Source organism: Lycium barbarum, chromosome 2 (assembly GCF_019175385.1).
Source record: "Lycium barbarum isolate Lr01 chromosome 2, ASM1917538v2, whole genome shotgun sequence".
Classification (NCBI taxonomy): Eukaryota; Viridiplantae; Streptophyta; class Magnoliopsida; order Solanales; family Solanaceae; genus Lycium; species Lycium barbarum.
In genome coordinates this window covers 21030645-21050735 of record NC_083338.1, presented here as the reverse complement: position 1 = coordinate 21050735, position 20091 = coordinate 21030645, and the positions used below count along the sequence as shown (strand labels likewise).

At 35.5% G+C, this 20091-nt stretch overlaps 1 protein-coding gene across 1 annotated transcript; it reads right to left on the bottom strand.

Moving 5' to 3' along the window:
• Positions 1-3631: 3631 nt before the first annotated feature.
• On the bottom strand, positions 3632-13253 carry LOC132626326 (7-dehydrocholesterol reductase). Its single transcript, XM_060341169.1, has 13 exons — positions 12951-13253; positions 11288-11510; positions 11059-11114; positions 9831-9933; positions 9672-9737; positions 9382-9495; positions 8807-8933; positions 8560-8660; positions 5912-6037; positions 5760-5824; positions 4955-5036; positions 4701-4783; positions 3632-3876 (listed from the first exon to the last, which is right to left on the bottom strand). The coding sequence occupies exons 1-13, from the start codon at positions 13040-13042 to the stop codon at positions 3810-3812; spliced, it is 1305 nt and encodes a 434-aa protein (XP_060197152.1). The 5' UTR covers positions 13043-13253; the 3' UTR covers positions 3632-3809.
• Between the last annotated feature and the right edge of the window lie 6838 nt (positions 13254-20091).

Here is a 20091-nt window from a genome sequence, read left to right as displayed (position 1 = left end):
CGTGGTGTTTATGTTGTTGATGACGCGACAAAGTTGATCGTCGTCGTCTAGGACTTCTTCGAGAAAAAGATCATCGTCTAGAGGGTAACTACAATATAGCTATGAGCGGTAAATTAAAAACACAATATAACTACGGATTGTAATATATATAAGACTTTGGGGGAAAAGCTTTGAAATAAGACAATTTTGTCATTTGACTATTTTATAATGTAATTAGCTAATTTCATAATTGTTATCCCACATCGAATATAGTATAAAATAATACCATGATTATATATTAAATAATGAGGTAGTTATCTACATCTACTAGTCAGGTGTCTAGTTTACTAATTTTGGCCTAATCTCCATTTTCTTACCCGATTTAACCTTGTTCTTACACTTCAGCCTATTTGACAGCTTTTTTCTGTTCCCACCTTTTTCCCTTCTCCATGCGTTTTCTTTTCTTCACATCATTCTTTTCTCTCCCACATTGTTTCTCTTTTTTCTCTTAAATCAAATTAATTACAATTGTCACTTCTTAGTGACGTTCTTAATTTCTTCATCTTTCATCTCCTTTGTTCACGTTCCCTTTTTCTTTTCCTTTCTTTTTTTTTTTTTCTTGGAAGACTCATTTGTGAATACAAAACTTAGATCTGAAAATTAAGCTTTCTTATAATGGTTGAGCTAGAAAACTTAGTCTAGAGTGTGATATTAGTGTTGATCTGATATTATGTCTTGACTTGGCGGGTTAGAACTTAAAGAGTTGATCGAGATATCCACATAAAATTGTAAAACCTTGATTTGAAATTCTAAATCCACGAAGCAGATATCAAGAACAATGGTTAATGTTATTGAGAAATTGAATTTTAGTGCTGTTAAGTTGAAAATTCAATATTAATCACTATATTGTCGGACCACCTTCTTTTATTCCCTCTTCTTTTTATTTTTATTGATATGGTGTTTGTATTATTACGTTGAAATAACCGACTGTTATGGTGGTTTTGTGGTGGTGGTGTGACAGAGGATGTGTGAAAATGTGATGGTATCTTGCTGTGTCTATTCATGAATAGACGTATATGTATATTGTATATCCATGCATAAATGTGTGCCTACTGACAATTATACATTATTATACACTGAATATATAATGCTTATACATATGTATAGGGTGGAGGCCATGAGGTGCTTAGATAGAATAGCTAATTAAGTAACAAATTAAAACTATACAGAACAAATACATTATCTATTCACCAATGATATAATGGCCTACACGGGCTGCAAACTAGATGTTTGGCCGTATAGCTATACGGAACAAATACATTATCTATACACCGTGATACAGTAAGCTACATCGACTGTAAACTAGATGCATGAGTCGCCTATATAAGTTATTTCACCTAGTAAAAATACCTTCTAGATTTTTAAAAGAAACTACTGATGATTTTATATCAAATTCATTCAGGTAAAGTAAACGATAAAAAGGACTAACGGGAGTTAAGTATTTTTGTAAAGTGTATCAATTAATCTTTAGTCTTTGACACAACTAATTAAAGTGGGATCGAAGAAGTTAATGTCCTCTCTCATGATGTTCAAATGATCTAGAAAGTTTCAAGTCAAATAAATCGTAATTGCTACATTGTTTGACTTAAAACTTCATTATTGACATCATAATTTTTTTCTTATGCAAGTATTCAAAATCATGAGAAGAGATCTATGCTACAGACCATTAATTAAGAGAGACAAATAAAGCATACCCTAATTTACTGAATTTCGAAGAAATGAGAACTAATTTAAAAGATTCAAATAGACCACCGCAAGCTGAAGAATATTTATCAACAATTGGTGACTCTGAAGTCTGAAGTATTGTGTAAAAACGTGCAAGACTTTTTAATAGTGTGACTTTTTCAGGATAGAGTTTTGATAAAATTTCAATCTAATCTTTTACGTATAGCTTTTCCATTGGATATATTCAAACATACAGCTACTGACCTTCTGTAATTTATCTGTAAGCAAAATGAAAAATTTACTGCTTACCATTAGTTCACTTTCTTGTTTTTCCCTATCTGGATATATAGAGAGCTTATGGTAAAATTCAACAAATACCGGAGCTTGAGAGGAACGACTCGTTTATTTGCTATTTAACCTATTTATTCAAGTATTTATTTCATCTTGCATCATATTTATGGACCCCATTCAATTGAAGCATAGAAAACTGACTTCTGATTTTAATTTATTTATCTAAAAATCTTACCCTAGATAAGCATGTGCTTTGTCATCGGATATACGTCTCTTGAAAAACCATAATGAAAAGGTAGCTAAATAGGTTCTCTTTTTCTAAATTCATTTTATTCAAAGTCCAATTTTGTGAGCAAGTATACCATCATAATACCCTTAGTCTAAAATCTCCACGGAATTGCAAACAATAAAAAAAAAACAATGCTAATATATGCAAGTTACACTTGTAGTTTCTTATCGTCACGTTACTATTATAGTTATTGTTATTCAATAAAAAGAATGCTCAGCAAATAGACCAAGCAAACGGAAGAGATTGTAAAGTTTCAAGAAGACCAACTCAAAGTCATCTCAGCAAATGGTTGATTTAAAAAAAAAAATAAGATGGGTAGAATATTTTAGTTTAAAAATGTACATACGTCACAAAGGAAAATAATACCGTGCTATGAAAGGCGGTACCATGGGCTTCAAGAGTAGAACATTTATTAGAAAATACATGACTCACTTTGCTATCAAAAAATATTGGATATTGACTTTGCTTCGATTGAGGTACTGTTTCTGTTTTCTTATTATCTGATTTAATAACACTTCAATAATGCATGCACAACATATAGGAATTGTATTTTATTTAAGGAAAAGGGTCAAAAATACCACTCTACTTTGAAAAAAGGGCTAAAAATATCCCCCGAACTTATGTTGGGTCAAAAATACCCCTCCCATCCTTAAAGTTTTCAAATATACCCCTGTCTTGACGGAAATTATCCCCTAAAATAACCCGACATCATTTTTTAAACCCGACCCAACTAAATAATAACCCAAAAGATCTCCTTATTTCCCAAATACGTAGGTTTGAAGCTTGAGGGAGTTGGGTGAATAAGGGAATTTTATGGGTTATTATTTAATTGAGTCGGGTTTAAATGATGGAACGGGTTTAAAAAATGATTTCAAATTATTTTGGGAGAAAATTTCCATCAAGACACGAGTATATTTGAAAACTTTAAGGATGAGGGGTATTTTTGACCCAAAATAAATTCAGAAGATATTTTTAGCCCTTTTTCCAAAGCAGATGAGTATTTTTAACCCTTTTCCCTTTTATTTATTTGTTTGTTTGGCTTTTAGCTCAGGTCTAGAAAGTTTATTTATTATACAGATCAATGAATAGGCACATTTTAATTTAGAACTACCTTTTATAACCAAGAAATCCTTTAGTTTGAAACTCGGAACATAATGCACCCACTCTTCTACACTTCTCTGCTCCACAACAGTGATCTAACGCGTTACGTACACCTAACTGACACATCATACATCGCGCTCTTACCACTAAACCAAAACCTGGGGGCCAATTTAGAACAATTTTTCTTGGTCTAGCAAAAATGAAATTCTTTGCCGGAACGAATCCTGATGCTACAAGAAAACAATATAAAAGTATAAACTCTTAAATATTATATAAAAACAAGTTTCCAACTGTTCGTACTAATAAGTATACAAGCACATAGCCACATACATCAAGAGCCTACAAAAACACCTGAAATTATAGGACAACCACCATTTCAGATTTCGTTGTTTGAAGGTAAACATTCTCAGCAACCCAAAAATCACTAGTAAATTCCAGGTATAATTCTGTAAGGAACCTTTTCGCAATACAATTTCCAGTACTTGCCGTACCTGCAAAGCAGCAAAATTTGGTTAGCTTTTGACCGTTGGAGGAGTTTATGTACCAAAAATCACCGGATTAAGAGTGTGTTTGGTATGGAGTTCCCATGTTTCGTGACAACATATTTGAAGAACATTTTCTCTAGGAAAACAAGTTCCTTAAAAATAAGGAAAACCACTTCCCAGTGAAAGTAGGGAAAATACATAAGAAATCCACATATTTTCTAGGAAAACATTTTCCTTCATACCAAACACACCCTAAATGCATATATAATAGCTCCATAACCATCTTTAGGGACATATCAAGAGGACCTTCTAGTGGTCTACTAGTTTCTTAAAAAAAAAAAAAAAAAAAAAAAACTCTGGTTTATGGGCCAGATTTTGTCCATCTCGGCTACTCTACCGGGTACATGTTAATTCCTACCAACACATATACCGGGTAATCTGCCGATTAACGCCTAGGAAAATGGAAAAAATCACCGAAGTTTTTGTCATTCTATTGAGATTTGAACCTAGTTCTTCCAGGATATTCAATCATTTCATTGACCGCTAGGTCACACTCTCAGGTGCTACCTCCAGTGGTCTATTACGGTTCTAGGTTAAGGAGAGAGAAGCGGGGAAGGGGGGGCCAGTATATGTTTTTGAAAATATGTTAATTTGGTTTGTCCACGAGCAAAGACAATTGACAAGTTCTCAAATCTTATTAAAAACACAACCAGTAAGACGTAAATATTACTAATCAATTCGATCGAGCTTGTGCATTAGTGAGTAGGGTCGAGAACCATATGACGAATTCAGATAAATACAAGGGAGGGGGGAGAGGGGTGCTTGCTTACTTTGCCTTGCATCGGTCGTCATCCCTTTTGGCTCGATCGAAAAGGAGTATTGTTAGAAAGACGACATAGAAGTAGGGAATGAACTGCAAGTACGAGAAAAAGTTAATCAGAAGGGACATAGGATGTCAGATTTCAGCATGTCAAGAACATAATGCAAAAATGCAAGAAAGACAGAATTGATTATGGAATTTTCTCTATCAATGAAAGAAGAAAAAAATGAAAAAATTATATATTTGATGTAAATGAACACTTACGTGGTTGAAAAGAGCTGGTACAGTCCAGAAAAACGCCGCTAATATTTCTGGAACATAGTGGAAGTGGCGAGCTAAGCCCCACCTGCAAAATGGTTGAACTATATTGCATAAATATGTTTGATGTTGTATCTCAAGCAGCCATAAGCCAATTATTTGACATTTAGTATACATAAATATATCAATTTGTTTGGCATTAGAAAACAGGACATCTGAAAAGTAGAACAATACTAAGTAGGCATTTGGCCATATATTCCAAATATCTTTCACTTTATTTGGAATTTATGGAGTTGGAGTTGAAGATGGAGTTGTATTTGCTATACTTTTTGCAAAGAATATTTTGGAATAATGTTCACGGTTAAGTGTACTTTTCAAATTTGAAACACTACTTCAAAAGTCAAAAGTAAGTTGGAAAACAGATTATAAGTTGTTTTCCAGGTTTCAAATCCAACTTCAAGTTGGATTTGAAATTTTCAAGGCAAATACTGATATTCAAATAAAACGAAAAGTTATTTCCGAGTGAATAATTTTTATGGCCAAATGGGTCCTAAATGCTTTTCTTTGTAATATACATGGTAGTTATGCAGAATTCATTGTGAAGTGCAATGAAGTACAGCCTCTATAAGAATGAAATTTGTGATATCGGAGAATAACAATACAATATTGCAGTTTTACGATCTAGCTCAACATAAAGATGCCACGTTGGCTTTTAATACAATAATACAGTCTCAAAAAAACGAAATACAATATTGTGGTGTCTAAATTGAAGAAGTAAAAAATCAGCAGGAGAACATTGAAAGGAACTGACCATCCTGATGTCAACAGAAGGCTGGTTTTTTTCTCACCAGAGGTGGTAGTGTATGAGGCAACTATCTGCATTAAACAAAAGAACCAAGTCAGAAAATCACCAAATAAGTGAAGAGAATTGGGGAAATAAAATTACAGATGCTATCACTTGACCTTAGATGGAGCCTTTCCCCAGACGGTGGATTTGCCATTTGTTCTGCGAAACTCTTGCCTCTGCCTATCACAATCATAGTTGATGTATATGCAAAGAAGACCAGCTACTAGTATATATATGGCAAGCTGAAAAAACAGAAAGAATTTGCCTCGTTAGAAGCAAAAAGCTAGAGGAGGACAATGATTGTACATGTAAGCAGGAGTAGCAAACAGGTAGATTGGATCGGATATGGGCGGTCCGAAAACGGGTTAAACAAAAATGGATAAAATATCGTACCCGCCCATATTATCCATGGTTTCAGCCTTTCAGGAATAGTCAGGTCTAACAGCCAAATTAAGCTTAGACTCACAGAAAGCAAGAACTCATGAAAAATAACAACCAGACAAATGGATACTATCCATTTGGATATCCCTTTTTAGTGGATAATATGTACAATATCCATATATAATCCATTTTTAAAAAGTTAATGGAACCCATGTCTAATAGGTCAGATTGGATGGTTACTTGTTTTTTTTAACCATTTGGCCAGCCCTACATGTAAGTTTCTGTTTTTACTTAAGAGAGTTATGTTGCTATAAGCAATAGAATGCATGTGCTCTCCAAGTCATTTTACTATGTAGTTTCCATAAGCAGGTTGATGCAATACACCAACGTTCAATTTCAGAAATCTCATTATCGCTTGATGTTTTGTGGCCAAAATTTTGCCTTGCCATGTATCGGACAATTTTAGGACAAAAATGGTGAAAGAAGAAACTATAACACTGGTGTGTTGAGGCAAATCATTGCAATTCACAGAGGGATCATGTGAAAGACCATTGGCCCCAAGCGTCATTACCCAACCTTTCTCTGCTTTATTTGACAATTCCAGAATGTGTTCCGCTTTTTCTTTAAGACCATTTAAAATACCACAAATGGAACATATCATTGTAATTATAAAGATACAACCCATCTGAAGTACTCTCACAATCCCAGCTTAAGAAGGTTGACTCAATGTTCTAATATCGAACATTATCTTTTTAAATAAAAGAAAAGAAATTAACTGTTTGACTAAAAAAAACTCCTTCCTTTCTAATTTTATATGACGCACTGAATGTAGTATATTAATTTTTCCATACTCTATTAGTGGTAACCAAATAAAACATCAAAGTAACAGTCAAAAAAGTAATTTTGTCGAACCAATCAAAATAAGTAGTATGGTCAAGAAACATCACATCAAAGTTATTCTTAAGAAGTTAAGCAAATGTGAATTCTTGAAATCGTGAAAGTCATAGAAAAATATTATTAGACTGGTTGTAAATATCTTACGACTTTCTATAATGATAAGAGTGTCAAATCAACAAGAACAAAGGAGCAATAGAGCCAATGTTAAAGAGAGGAATGGACACCCTGAAAACTAAAAAAAGTCAAAGAAAGTGGAACAAAAGCAGTAAAAAAATCAACATCCATGCCACAATGGAAATGCTAGCTTGGTGAGAAATGAACATTTGACCCTTTAAGGATAATTGATGGATCAGAAAATATTCTAAGTACATTCTTTAGCATCTCCAAGACTTTTCTCAAGCTCGATACAAATAAGCAACAAAATTCTGACTCTAGCAGAGAGTTTGGAAGAGTCGTCTGTTTTCTATGGTCAATCACGGTTTGAAGTCTATATCATTCACCCTCATTTCCACTCTTCATTATTTCCTAAAGTTCATTCGATTAAAGTGTTTGAACACACTTATCAGTCTACAAAAGTTAAAAAGTCAAGGTGTGAATGGATATATCAATTCAGAGGAAATATGATGCCTTTCTTTAACCTTTCGCCTTCAACAACACTATTAGGTGGAATTTTGACAGCAAGCTATTACTTTTAGTATTTCTTTAAAGAACGTTCCCCATCATTTGTCTTAAGCAACCTTTCGCGCTAGGCGGAATGATGGCAGTAGAGTAGCCAATCTGATCTCACAAGCTACCTGAGATCCTTTAGATATATAGCACTACTTCTAACCACATTGTGGGTCGTGATTGAGTATTTCAGTGCATGATCTAGAGTGGAAGATGGTTCACTAATGACATCTCTTAAAATAAATTGACAAAGATGAAGACTAAGCAGTAAGCACGTGATGTGCAGGATATGCGCACGTCATGGATTCGAACTCTGCCACAGACAAACGCCTGGAAATTAAGTGGAAAAGGGTAGAGGGATGGACCCGTTATCCATCAAGTTCCGAACTGTGCCCAGGCCGGACCCTCGAGGATTTCTCGGTCATCAAAAAGAAGATGGAAGACTAAGTAAAAACTTCAGTACAAATCCCAAAAATATACTCCTTCTGTCCCAATTTATGTGAAGGTGTTTGACTGGGCAGAAAGTTAAAAACTTAAAAAAAAAAAAGGAAGACTTTTGAAATTTCTGGTCCAAAATAAGCCATAGAAATTTTTGTGGCTATCAATCATTTCATTAAGGGTAAAATGGGAAGTTTGAAGTTAAATTGTTACCAAATATGGAAAGATGTCATTCTTTTTGGGACTGACAAAAGAGGAAAGAGTGTCACATAAATTGGGACAGAGGGAGTAGTGGAGTATGAATAAACGGTAAGTGATGTTTATTGGCAATAACTTTATATCTAATATGCATATAGCAAATTTTTCTTTGATGTAAGAATACCTGAAGCCCAAGATGCACAGGCTGTTTAACGAGGTACATGCCAGGAGAGGTATATATGCATGGAACCCATACCAAGCATCCCCAACATATATAAAAGCCAGCTGCCAAAACAAAATTGAGATCCAGTGAACATTATATTTAGGCATTCGTGGAAATAGAGAAACAAAAATGTCAATATTTGCAATCGGAGCACTGCTAAGGTACTTGCTATATCAACAAAGAAAAAGAAAACACACAGCGCACGAACCTCTGTCATGTGCAATATCCATTGTGTTCCAGTAGCCAGCTTCCCACCAGAAAAATTTTGTGACATACACCAACATCAATATGGTATTTACAAGCATGGAATCAGATACACTTCCATATTCTTCATGCTGCCAAGTAAGAATATGTTATACAAGCTATCAACTGTCAAACATCAAATTGAAGTTCATATAAATTGAATAGGTCTTTCTATGGACACTCAATTATTATCAAAGGTAAAGATGTTTAGGGATCAAGGGGAAAGAGCGTGTACAAAGTAAAGAGACCTAAGCTGTGGTAGGTTCATGTTAAATAAACATCATTATTTCAAATAATACCCCTTTGTTTCTTTTGCAAAATGGTGTAAGAAAAAGTGTTTCTCCTGCTAGTCCTATAAAACATCTACTGACAGAAGCAAATGAATTTTGTTATTCTCTTACTTGCATGACCTAAAAACTAAACAACGGGCAAAGGAACACCAATAAAAGGGCTAGTAAAATTAACCAACTTTGGAAGCAGTAGAACCAATATTAGGATGTTTTTAATTCTCACTATCGAGGACTTTGTTACATCATTTACCTGCTTTATGCAATAAGTGACAGCAAGAACTGCCCAAGACATCATGCCGAATCTGCAGTTTGTGAAGACTTTGATATCAAAGTCTTTGCCAATACGAGGATATAACTCCATCCCCTGCAAGAGTTCAAGAGGTTATAAATTATGACATCACTTTAAACTTCAGAGTTGATGCAAGTATTAGATATTTGACTTCCTTGAGTTAATTTGTGGTATAAAATCATCATCTTTATTTTTCCTACAACGATGCAAATGAAGTGCACAGTTTAAATTCTCAAAAGAAAAAAACTTACCCAATAGAAGTCAACTATTATGTTCCCTGATGAACCAGAATCAGTGGAAGATGGTGCAACATGACCCTTATAAACATCAGCATAAGGTGTCAGACAGGTATTATACAAAGTAAAGATTAAAAGATAAAGAGGTATACTGAGGGTACTTAAAATACTTACTTTAATATACAACAAAACACAGAAGACTAAGCTCCCAAAAATAAGTGTAGATAAAATCTCGCCCAGATGGTCATAAACAATTGCAGGATTGAATATTCCAAACCTGAAACACACAGGGAAAAAAATAACTACAGAGCATAAACTGATGAGGTTAAGGGACTGTAATAAGCACCATTCTCACAAGCAATAGCTAACAGATCTAATGAACACTCAAACAATCACTTCCATTTTGGCATACAGAACATGTGAAAAGGTGGCAGCTCCTTCCTTTTTTTTTTCTTTTTTTTTTTTTTACACCCCTTCTCTTCTTTTGTGAGATAGCATATTGGCCCAAACTTTTGCCTTGTTTCCAAAACAATATTCTTCTTTTCCCGGAAATTCTTTTATTCAAAATTAACTTTTTTTGTTTATGAAGTATTAAATTTTATTAATAGTGTGGGCATAGATACGCTCGTCTACAAGAAGTACACCTAAACAAACACAAATCAATTCTTCCAAATAAAAATACAGACACTAACAAGTACAACAACTACACCTCAATTACAAACAAGTTGGGGTGTGCTATATGAATCTTCACTGACCATGTTGCTCCATTTTAAACTCACCCCATCTCAGACAGTATCAAATTAAAATCAAAAACCAATCCTCCTAAAACCAAAAGAAACATAACTATAAAGAACAGGCTTCATGATATGAAAGACAAACAAACAAAAGAAGCCACACACTAAATCAGAAATCCACTCATGAAGTTGCACATAAGTATACTCCCAAAGATTGATTTTAACTCAACAAACCTAAATATTTAGCTTATAACCAGAATATATCTATACTAGATTCAATGAGTAGCAAAAGAGCAGTGCATCCCTTTTCCATGCAACACTGCTCTAGCAGAAGACGTGAAAATAACACCTACTCCAATAGAGAATCAAGGTTGCGACGAGTAGCTAAATAGCAGTGTATAATCCTTCCCCGTGGCGGAGCGACATTTACCGAACTGAGTTCAACTGAATCCCTTTCGCCGGAAAATTATAGTGTATATAGGAGAAAAAATTACATGTATAATACAAATTGTTGAATCCCTAAACACAAAAGAGCATTTTAATGAAATTCATGTCTCGGACTCAAGCTGAAGCTGGCAAGTAACATTTAACAAAACATTACTATAAAGAGTCAAAGTCTCAAAATTCAAATAGCAAGTCAAAATGCAAAAAATGGATGAAGTCCCTACCACCAAAGACTGATATACGTAATCAGTGTCACTGCATATGCTGCCATGCCATTTGCCTGCAACAAGCAAAGGATGTAAGAGGCAAGTTATACATACAATGAATAGAGCAAAGACAAATCGTTTCACGTCAATCCTTGCATGACTTGGAAATAAATTGGACTAAGACAAGCTACACAAACTGTAACGCAAGATGCGCAATGTACAAGTGTATAGAGTAACTGTCAAATACCTTATAGACCGGCTTGTGTCCGGTTGGAGATATTGGACCTTCGACTCTTTTACCAGGCAATAGAAGCTGTAGTGCCGCCTCAAATAGAGCATAACAAATAATTAGCTTCCCAGCAATTGCAGTAGGTTTTGGCCAAATATTAATTAACCCTTGCAAGCCATTTTCCCTTAGGTGATTAAATGTTTTCAAGATGGATCCATCAGCGTGTACATTTGTATACCACCTGCACGTAGCCCATTAAGGTCCAAATTAGTGCAGTTAAACAATTTCCTGTCCTCATCAAGAGACTTTTGAACTACTCTAGATAACACATTGGAAAATTCTTTAGCCAAAGCAGCAAAAATCATCTGTTGCTGGTGAAACATTCAAAGACGTCACAGCAATTAGTAGCCTGTTTGGCCAAGCTTTTGGGAAGCCAAAAGCGGCATTTTTTTCTTTTTCCAAAAGTGTTTATTTTAGAAACTTCATATGTTTGGCCAAGCTTTTTGGGAAAAAATAAGTGTTTTTGAGTAGTAGAAGAAGATTAAAAAAACAAAAACAAAACAAAAAAGTAGTTTTTCCTCAAAAGCACAAGTTACTGCTCTAATACTGGCAAAAGTGTTTTTCAAATTATTGGCCAAACAAGAACTGCTACTGATCAAAAGTACTTTTCCAAAAAGCACTTCTGAAAAAAGCACTTTTCAAAATAAGCTAATTTTGGAAGCTTGGCCTTTAGCTATAGATCAATTTGCAATTTTTTCTTTACATAACACAAATGTCTCTGGAAAGAAAGCACTGAACTATAATTTAAGATCATAGATCATACTAACTATAATTTCGGATACCTGTCCCAGACCCCAATAAAAGATGGGGTTGTAGTAGGTTGACAACTAGCCAAAAAATAGTCTATTGATGCGCATGATTTATGTGACCGAATCCAACTCATTTGGGATTGAGTCGTAATCCATGATCCATCGATATTAACAATAATAAGAATCTATAATTATTAACCTGTTATTCTTATTTCTATGTTTCATCCCCTACAAAAGAAAAACTTCATCCCCCCTTTGGTGTCTCTCTCTTTGACAAATTAATTTCAATTATAACTGGATGAATCAGAACAAAAGAGAAAAAAAAACACATTCTGATTACTACAAGTCAGCTTAAACTGTAGCCCAGCAGATCAAACCAACTAAACAAAAACAAAAAGGCCCAATCTTTGACATATGGTACTACAACCATTCAAAGATCTAAACCTTATTCAAGAAAACAAAAACCCAAAACAGAAAAAACCAAAAAAAAAGGATCATGAATAACTAAACCTTGCATAACTAATGTTGCATTACTAATGGCTGCATAACTAATCCCTACATAACAACCAACAACCAAACAACCCCTAATCACTAACTTAATTACTTAATTAGCCAAAAGGGTCTTTGAAAATGAACTTCAATTACACCTGGATGAATCAAAAAAAAAAAAAACACACACACACACACACACATTTTGATAACTATAAGTCAGCTAAACTGTAGCCAAAACTAAACAAAAAAAAAAACAAAAAAGGTCCAATCTTTGACACATGATACTGCAACCATTCAAAGATCTGAACTTTTACAGAAGAAAACAAACAGCCATAAACACCAAAACAAACAAAAAAAGAATGGATGAATAGGGAACTTACATGAGAATTACAAAGGGGGGTGTGAAAGATAAGAGAGAGAGCATTGAGCCATAAGTGATTAATGGTGAGTGTACCAATTTGGTTTCACCCATTGTTCTTCTTCTTCTTCAATTGCACTTGTTTGTGATTTGGGTTTTTTGAACCTATACAGAAGTCTCCGCCTAATCTTGACTTTGGAGTTCAAGTGTTTTGTGTCTTGTCTAATCTCTCCACTGAACTAGTGGTCCACTTCTGTCCTGATTCTCTTGAATTAAGATCTGTTGCACAGTTGTACTACTACATGTTATTCTGAATGGCATGTGAGCAGAGGGCTTAATTAAAAACTTTGGTAAAATAGCCAACGAGCTCCCTCCGTCCTATATTAGGGAATTTTCATAAATATACAATTTGCTCATTTACGTTATAAAAAGATAGCCCACAACTTACATTGCAAAGCTTCAACTCATAGACAAACATATACAATATTAATACAATATTATAACCCATATACACCCATATAAAATTTTATATAATCTTATAGATACACTCATATACACCCATGTACATCGATACACAATATTATACACTATTATACAACAAGAATCCTATAACGATGGTCGTCGGAGTTTGTTGGTCGACGAAGAAAATCTGGTAAAGACAAGAACATAGCAAATGTTGGCCGAAAAGGGGGAGGGAGTGAGCAGCGGCGTTGTGGTGGTCTGGCGTCACTGGTGGTTGTGATTTCGTCGTCGTCGGTGGCGTTGTGCTATTGTTATGGTGTTGGGGGTTATGGTTCATTGTGGGTTTTGTGCTGCAGCTTCGGTTCATCGGAGTAGCGAAATGGACAAAGGGGGTGGTGGTGTTGCGGCTTGAAGGAGGTGAGAACGGAGGGCGATGGTGTGGTTGTTGATTGGAGGTGTAATTTGCGGTGGCGGCTTACATCTGGTGATCAACTCTGGTGGCGGCAAACAACGAAAAACAGAAAGGGGGCTGCTGGTTTGGAGCATTGCCGGAGCTCCAGTGAGCATCGGCGGCGAGCTCAGACAGAGAGGATCGCCAGAGAGAGAGAGAGAGAGAGAGAGAGAGAGAGAGAGGAGGGGACGCTGGGAGCAGTAAGGTCGTGGGACATTTTTTGAAAGATTTAGCAAAATGGGTCAATTTTGGTAGCATTGCTACCCTAATTGACATAGGGTGTAATTATCTCCACAGAAGGGCTCATTTGATACAAGGGATAAGGATAAATAATCCTGAGATTATATTTGAGATGAATTTATCCCACATTTGGTTGGGATAAAATTGTGGTATAACTAATCCCGAGATTAGTTATCCCGGGATTATAGTGTTATTTTATCCCTGTGGGAGGGTGGAATAACTAATCCCAGGATACTTATCCTGGGATAACTTGTTTCCAACCAAACGACCCCTAAATATTTGTCCAAAATACTTGTTCATTTATAAAATTAAAAGAGAATTAATGATTTTCTTACTTTTTCCTTAACATTAATTATTTTTTAAAGTAATAAATATTAATTAAGTTTTTCTTACTTTGTCCTTAACATTAATTGTTTGGAGAGAGATAAGGGTAATGTAGTAAAAGTACACTTTTATTTATGAGTTCGGGTGGGTAAAATGAAAAATGGACAAGTAATATGGGACGGAGGGAGTACCATGTAAAAAATATCTTTCTAACAACTTGTTTAGATGGTTGTTACCTATTGGATTGTTTTGTTAGTTTAAATATAATGTTTGTTTTGATTGTTACTTAAATTTTATTGTATCGCATGTTAAGTTCAGTGTTACTTACGCACCGTTATCCTATTTATTTTTCTCATTTTTATCTTTACTTATTATCTAATAATAATATTTTATCTTTTGTCATACTTTTTTATGATAGCTTTACATTGTTTCCTACTTTTCTTGTAGGTTTATCCTTTAAATTGTTGATGTCTAATATTATGTAACGACGGAAAACTAGACAATCTATCCAAATGTTGTTACATCAATACAATACAGTACAATACAATACAATACGATACATTACGAAATATGTATCAACCATCCAAACAAAGTGTTTAGAGCGACATGATTTGAAATCATGATTCAAAATCATTGATTTGAAGTTGAAATTTTATTTGGACATACAATTTGGATTTCTTAAGCTGTATTTTTTTTTTCTCATAAACATGAAAACTCTATAATTTTGTGAAAACTATCAAAACTTCCCCAATTCTTATAAAAACTTAACAAATCAGTAAAGCATTGTTCATAACAAAGTATAATACGCTACGAGAAGATTTTTCTGAAAAATACAACATTTATTGATCGAATTCAAAAAAAAATTTTGAACATGAGTTGTAGTGTAACTACTCTTTAATATAATCCTCCTACATGGCATGGACAATCTCTTCACGTCGAGCGTGCATTTTTCAGTTAGAGTAGATATAAATATAGTTGGTAAGAGTAAATATGGTTAGTAGATATTCTTAGGATCAATTTTTTTATTAAATATCAACTCATAGGTCGAGTTTTAAATTTAAAAAAAATCACAACTTGGAATTTGAAATCCTACTTTTTGGAAAATTTGAATTTGAAATCATGATTTGAAGTTGAAGTTGAAGTTAAATTAAAGTTGAAATTTTGTGCAGATTTCATAAATAAACACTGATTTCAAATCAAAACTTAAAATTGGGGTCCCAGATCCTATGGTCAAATGCCTAACTAAACTTGCTAATAAATTTTAGGAAAAAGGGCCAAAAATATCCTTGAATTATTCAAATAGTTTAAATTAATCCTCCATTTCATTTTTGGCTCAAAAATACCTTCGTCATTACGTTTTTGACATAAAAGAATTAATGCGGAATGTCACTTGTGGACTTGTTTTCCCTACTTCCACTACGGAAGTCATTTTTCTCATTTTAAGAAACTCATTTTCCTAGAAAAAATATTTTAAGAAGCTCGTTTTCCTAGAAAAAGTATTTTCCAAAGACTTTGACCAACCGACTATGAAAAAATTGAAAAATATTCTCTGAAAAATGTATTCCTTCAAACCGGACACACCCTAAGTCTAAGACCATTGATGTCGTTGGAGTCCCATCTTCTTGCCTTCTTTGAAGTCAAACTCAAATCGCTGGAACTTAGGATGTGCTCAGTATGGAGGAAAATGTTGTTTCTGGAAAATGTGTTCTTCGAAAATAAGTGAATTTCTACTTATTTTCTCATGTTCGGTTAGGTAGTAGAAATAAGTGAATTTCTTACTTATTTTCTCATATTCGGTTGTTTGGTAAAAAACATTTTTCGGAAGCCCCACCAACCCCACTATCCCATACCACACCAACCCCCATAGCCACCTGTCACGACCCAATTTAGCTAAGTCGTGCGGGCACTTACCTTTCCCACCTAGGTAAGCGAACCCTCGACCCAACGATAGTAAAAATCATGAATAAATAAGCAATTAAGCAGAAGAGACAAAAATCACATAAGTCTGATAATGATACTAATACACCCCAGAGTCTGGTTTAACCATGCAAGAGCAACTAACTAAAATTTATAAGTCTAGAATTATCCATAATACATCAAAAGCCTGAATATGTCTCGGAATAGCAATTAAGACATAAATGAAAGAAGAATCTTCAAGGCGGCAGACGTCCTCGTGCTCACCCTGTAGACTCTAACAGCAACTCTCGGAACGGCTATCAGCCAAGAGAAACAGAGGTCAATCCCACTTGGAATTCTGCATTCATAAAAGAATGCAGCAAGTGCAGGTCAGTACAAACAACAAGTACTGGTATGTATCATAGGCCGACTAAGACTAGTCGACATATAAAAAGATAAGACTACTTGACATATAAAAAGACAATAAGGTAAGAGAAAACAAGCAAATCATAGAGTACAAGTCATGCTTACAAGAAATCGACTCACAAAATCAACGCCTTGATGTAACATCTAGCCCCAAGTGAAACAGATATCCAAGTATACCGAAAACCAAGTCTTATCAAGTCAAATCAGCACGTAGCCCATATCAATATAGTCCGAGAATATGACCAACACAGTTTCCAAATCATAAGCAACCATGAAGGATAATCAAGCAATGCAATATGAGATATGAATGCAATGCAATGCAATGCCTGTACTCTTGTACTCTGACAGCGGAATACCTCCACGCCTTGGCAGCACAACCCATAGGGGACCCACGAAGTCCTAGCACCTCCACTCCTCACACAGATCAGATGACTCAATTATCAGTCAGTATCGTAACATCGGTGTTCCATATCATCCCCTTCTCACACAGCTCAAAGGTGACTTTCCATGTTTGATAATCAGCCTCTTCGCACACAGCTCAGAGGTGACTTACCATGCTCCGTCTCATTTCCATCAATAGTGCCAGTCGCACAGCATAAAAAGATGAGATGAAATGAATATGGGATGATACAATTACAAACAATGAATAATATCAAGTTCAAGTTGTGGCACAGACAGCGCACCAATATCATCAACAAGTGACCCACACAGTAATCATAGTGAATCTCCAATTTCCATAATGACAAGAGCCAACTATCCCAAAATGGCTATACAAATAACGAGGCATACACTAAGTACCAATATCAATATCAAGTAATTCCATCATTCCGATTTACTCCGAATTCACAAACAATCCACCAATTTATACACCGCATACCAAACAAGGTCCTATGGAGTCTACAGGCCACTAGCCCGATCAAACAAGTCACAAGCAATACCAAACCCTAAGGCAACATACAACCCAACTTCATACCCGAAGGTTTACATGAAATCTCCGACAATATCATCTAATTATATGTTTCGTTAGTCGAAGTCTCACCACAGGGGTAAACCATAACCTACCTGGCACGCCGAGCAGCAGTCTCAAGTTAAACTTGCGCCTTTCCTTTACGTCAAGCCTTAAGATAATCAAAGTTTACCATATTCGAATGCAAAATTAGAAACAAGAAGAAGGCATTTAATAAACTTAACTCTTATTAAATCCCCAAATTCCAACCCATAAACTAGGGTTCATAACTAATAAGGTAAAAGTAATGATCTAAGGCCCTCATCATGGAATTAGTGTTCTAGATGTTCAATTTCCGTCAATAGTCAACTAATTTAGTTAACAATTACTCAAAATTCGGATTATATAGAAAAACCCCACATTTGGGTATAAACCCTAGCTTTTAATTCACAAATTAAGCCTTAGAAATGGAAGGTTCAAGTTACTATAGTCATTACCCATCAATTTCATGCTAACCCATGCTAGATTCATTAACAAAACAAGGTTTTATACTCACAAGTTCATTAGAGAAAGATAACCCAAAACCCACTTAGTTCTCCTAACTTTGGGAAGATTCTAGCATTGATTAATGATAACTAGGTGAGATAATGAATCAAGATTAGGTAGAGAAGATAGATGAGTTTACCTCTAAGAGCTTGCCCCAAGAAACCTCTAGAAAAGCTCCCAAGATGAACCACTTTCAGAATAATAAATGAATGAAAAAAGACTTCGGGTTTTATATCATTAAATACCCCAATCACTGCCTGTTCACCACTTCCGCGGTCACTCAGACCACTTCAGCGGCAGCGCTTCGGCGGTCCCTCAGGAAATGCCCAGACCGCTTCGGCAGTCTACCTACAGCTTCAGCGGTACTGCTTCAGCGGTGTTCGTGCCGCCGAGGCGGGCACCAACAGGTACACCAGAAAATTCCCCAACTTTCATAGCCTCTACCCGAAATCTCGACTAACGCTCGAAAATATCTGCTCACATACCATATATGCTACCCCCATAAATATGCGCTATAAACGCGCTCATAGTCTAGGAATTTCCATCAGGGGCCCCGTTGACCGAGTCAACCCTCGAAACCTCTAAACTAACTTTCCAACCCAAGAGCCAAAATGCACCCAAGTGTCTCGAGAACAGACCAACCATGCACACAAGTTTTATATGACCATCCGGACCTCATGGAATCGACGGATCTTCGGTCAAGGTCCGTTCACCTAAAAGTCAACTTTGGGTCACACCTTTTTCTCTTAAAGCCAAATTTCCCAGAAAGTCTCCTAAATCAACCCTGAATATCTCGAAAAGTGTGTTAACGGTCCCCTCGGGTCAAAAGTGAGCTAACAAGCTCGTGAAAAAAGTCAAAGAGCGCCGAAAAGACTATAACGACCAAGCGGGTCGTTACACCACCCCAACCCCACTATCCACCACCTACCCCAAGCACCCACCTCACCCATCCCCCAACCAAATCTCACTCCCACCACCACCCTCGAACGCATTTCATCTTCACCCATCCCTACCCCACACCCCCACCCACCCCACCTACTCCCCAATCAAATCCATTCCCAACCACCACCCTCGAACACATTTCATGTTCACCCACCCCTACCCCACACCACCACCGACCCCGACCCTACCCCACCACACCAACCCTCCCACCCGCTCACCCCCTTCCAAATTTTTTATTTCTTATATTTTATTTTACTTTTATAAATTTTTTATAAAAAATTTCTTACCCCACCCACACCAAATTTAACCACAGAAACTTTCTGTTTTTATAATTTTTTATAAAGGTAAAGTTAAATATGAAGTAGAAAATTTGGGACGGGGTAGAGGGGTACGTGGGGGAGAGGGAGTGGGTGGGTATAGAAAATCAAAAAAGAAAACTTAAAAAAAAAAAAAAAAAACTTGTTGTGGGTGGGGTGGGGGGGGGGGGGTTGTAGCCAAAAAAAAAAATCTTTTCTAATTTTTTTTAAAAAAAAATTATTTGAGCCATATGGGTTTTTTTATTTAGTTGGGTCGGATTTAAATTGAGCGGTTTTTAAAATGTAATCCGGTTATTTTGGGGATTTCCATTAAAAGAGTGGTATATTTGAAAAATTTAATGATGTGAGGGGTGTTTTTTTACCCAAATTTGTAACGGAAGATATTTTTAGCCCTTTTCCTGAAGTAAAGGAGTATTTTTGACCCTTTTCTCTGAAAACCTTCTAATAAATTTTAGAAAAAAGGGCCAAAAATACCCTTAAACTATTCGACATTGTTTAAATTAATCATCCGTTATATTTTTTGCTCAAAAATACCTTCATTATTACGTTTTTGACATAAAAGAATCAATGTGGAATGCGACTTGTGGAACTTGTTTTCCCTACTTCCACTGGA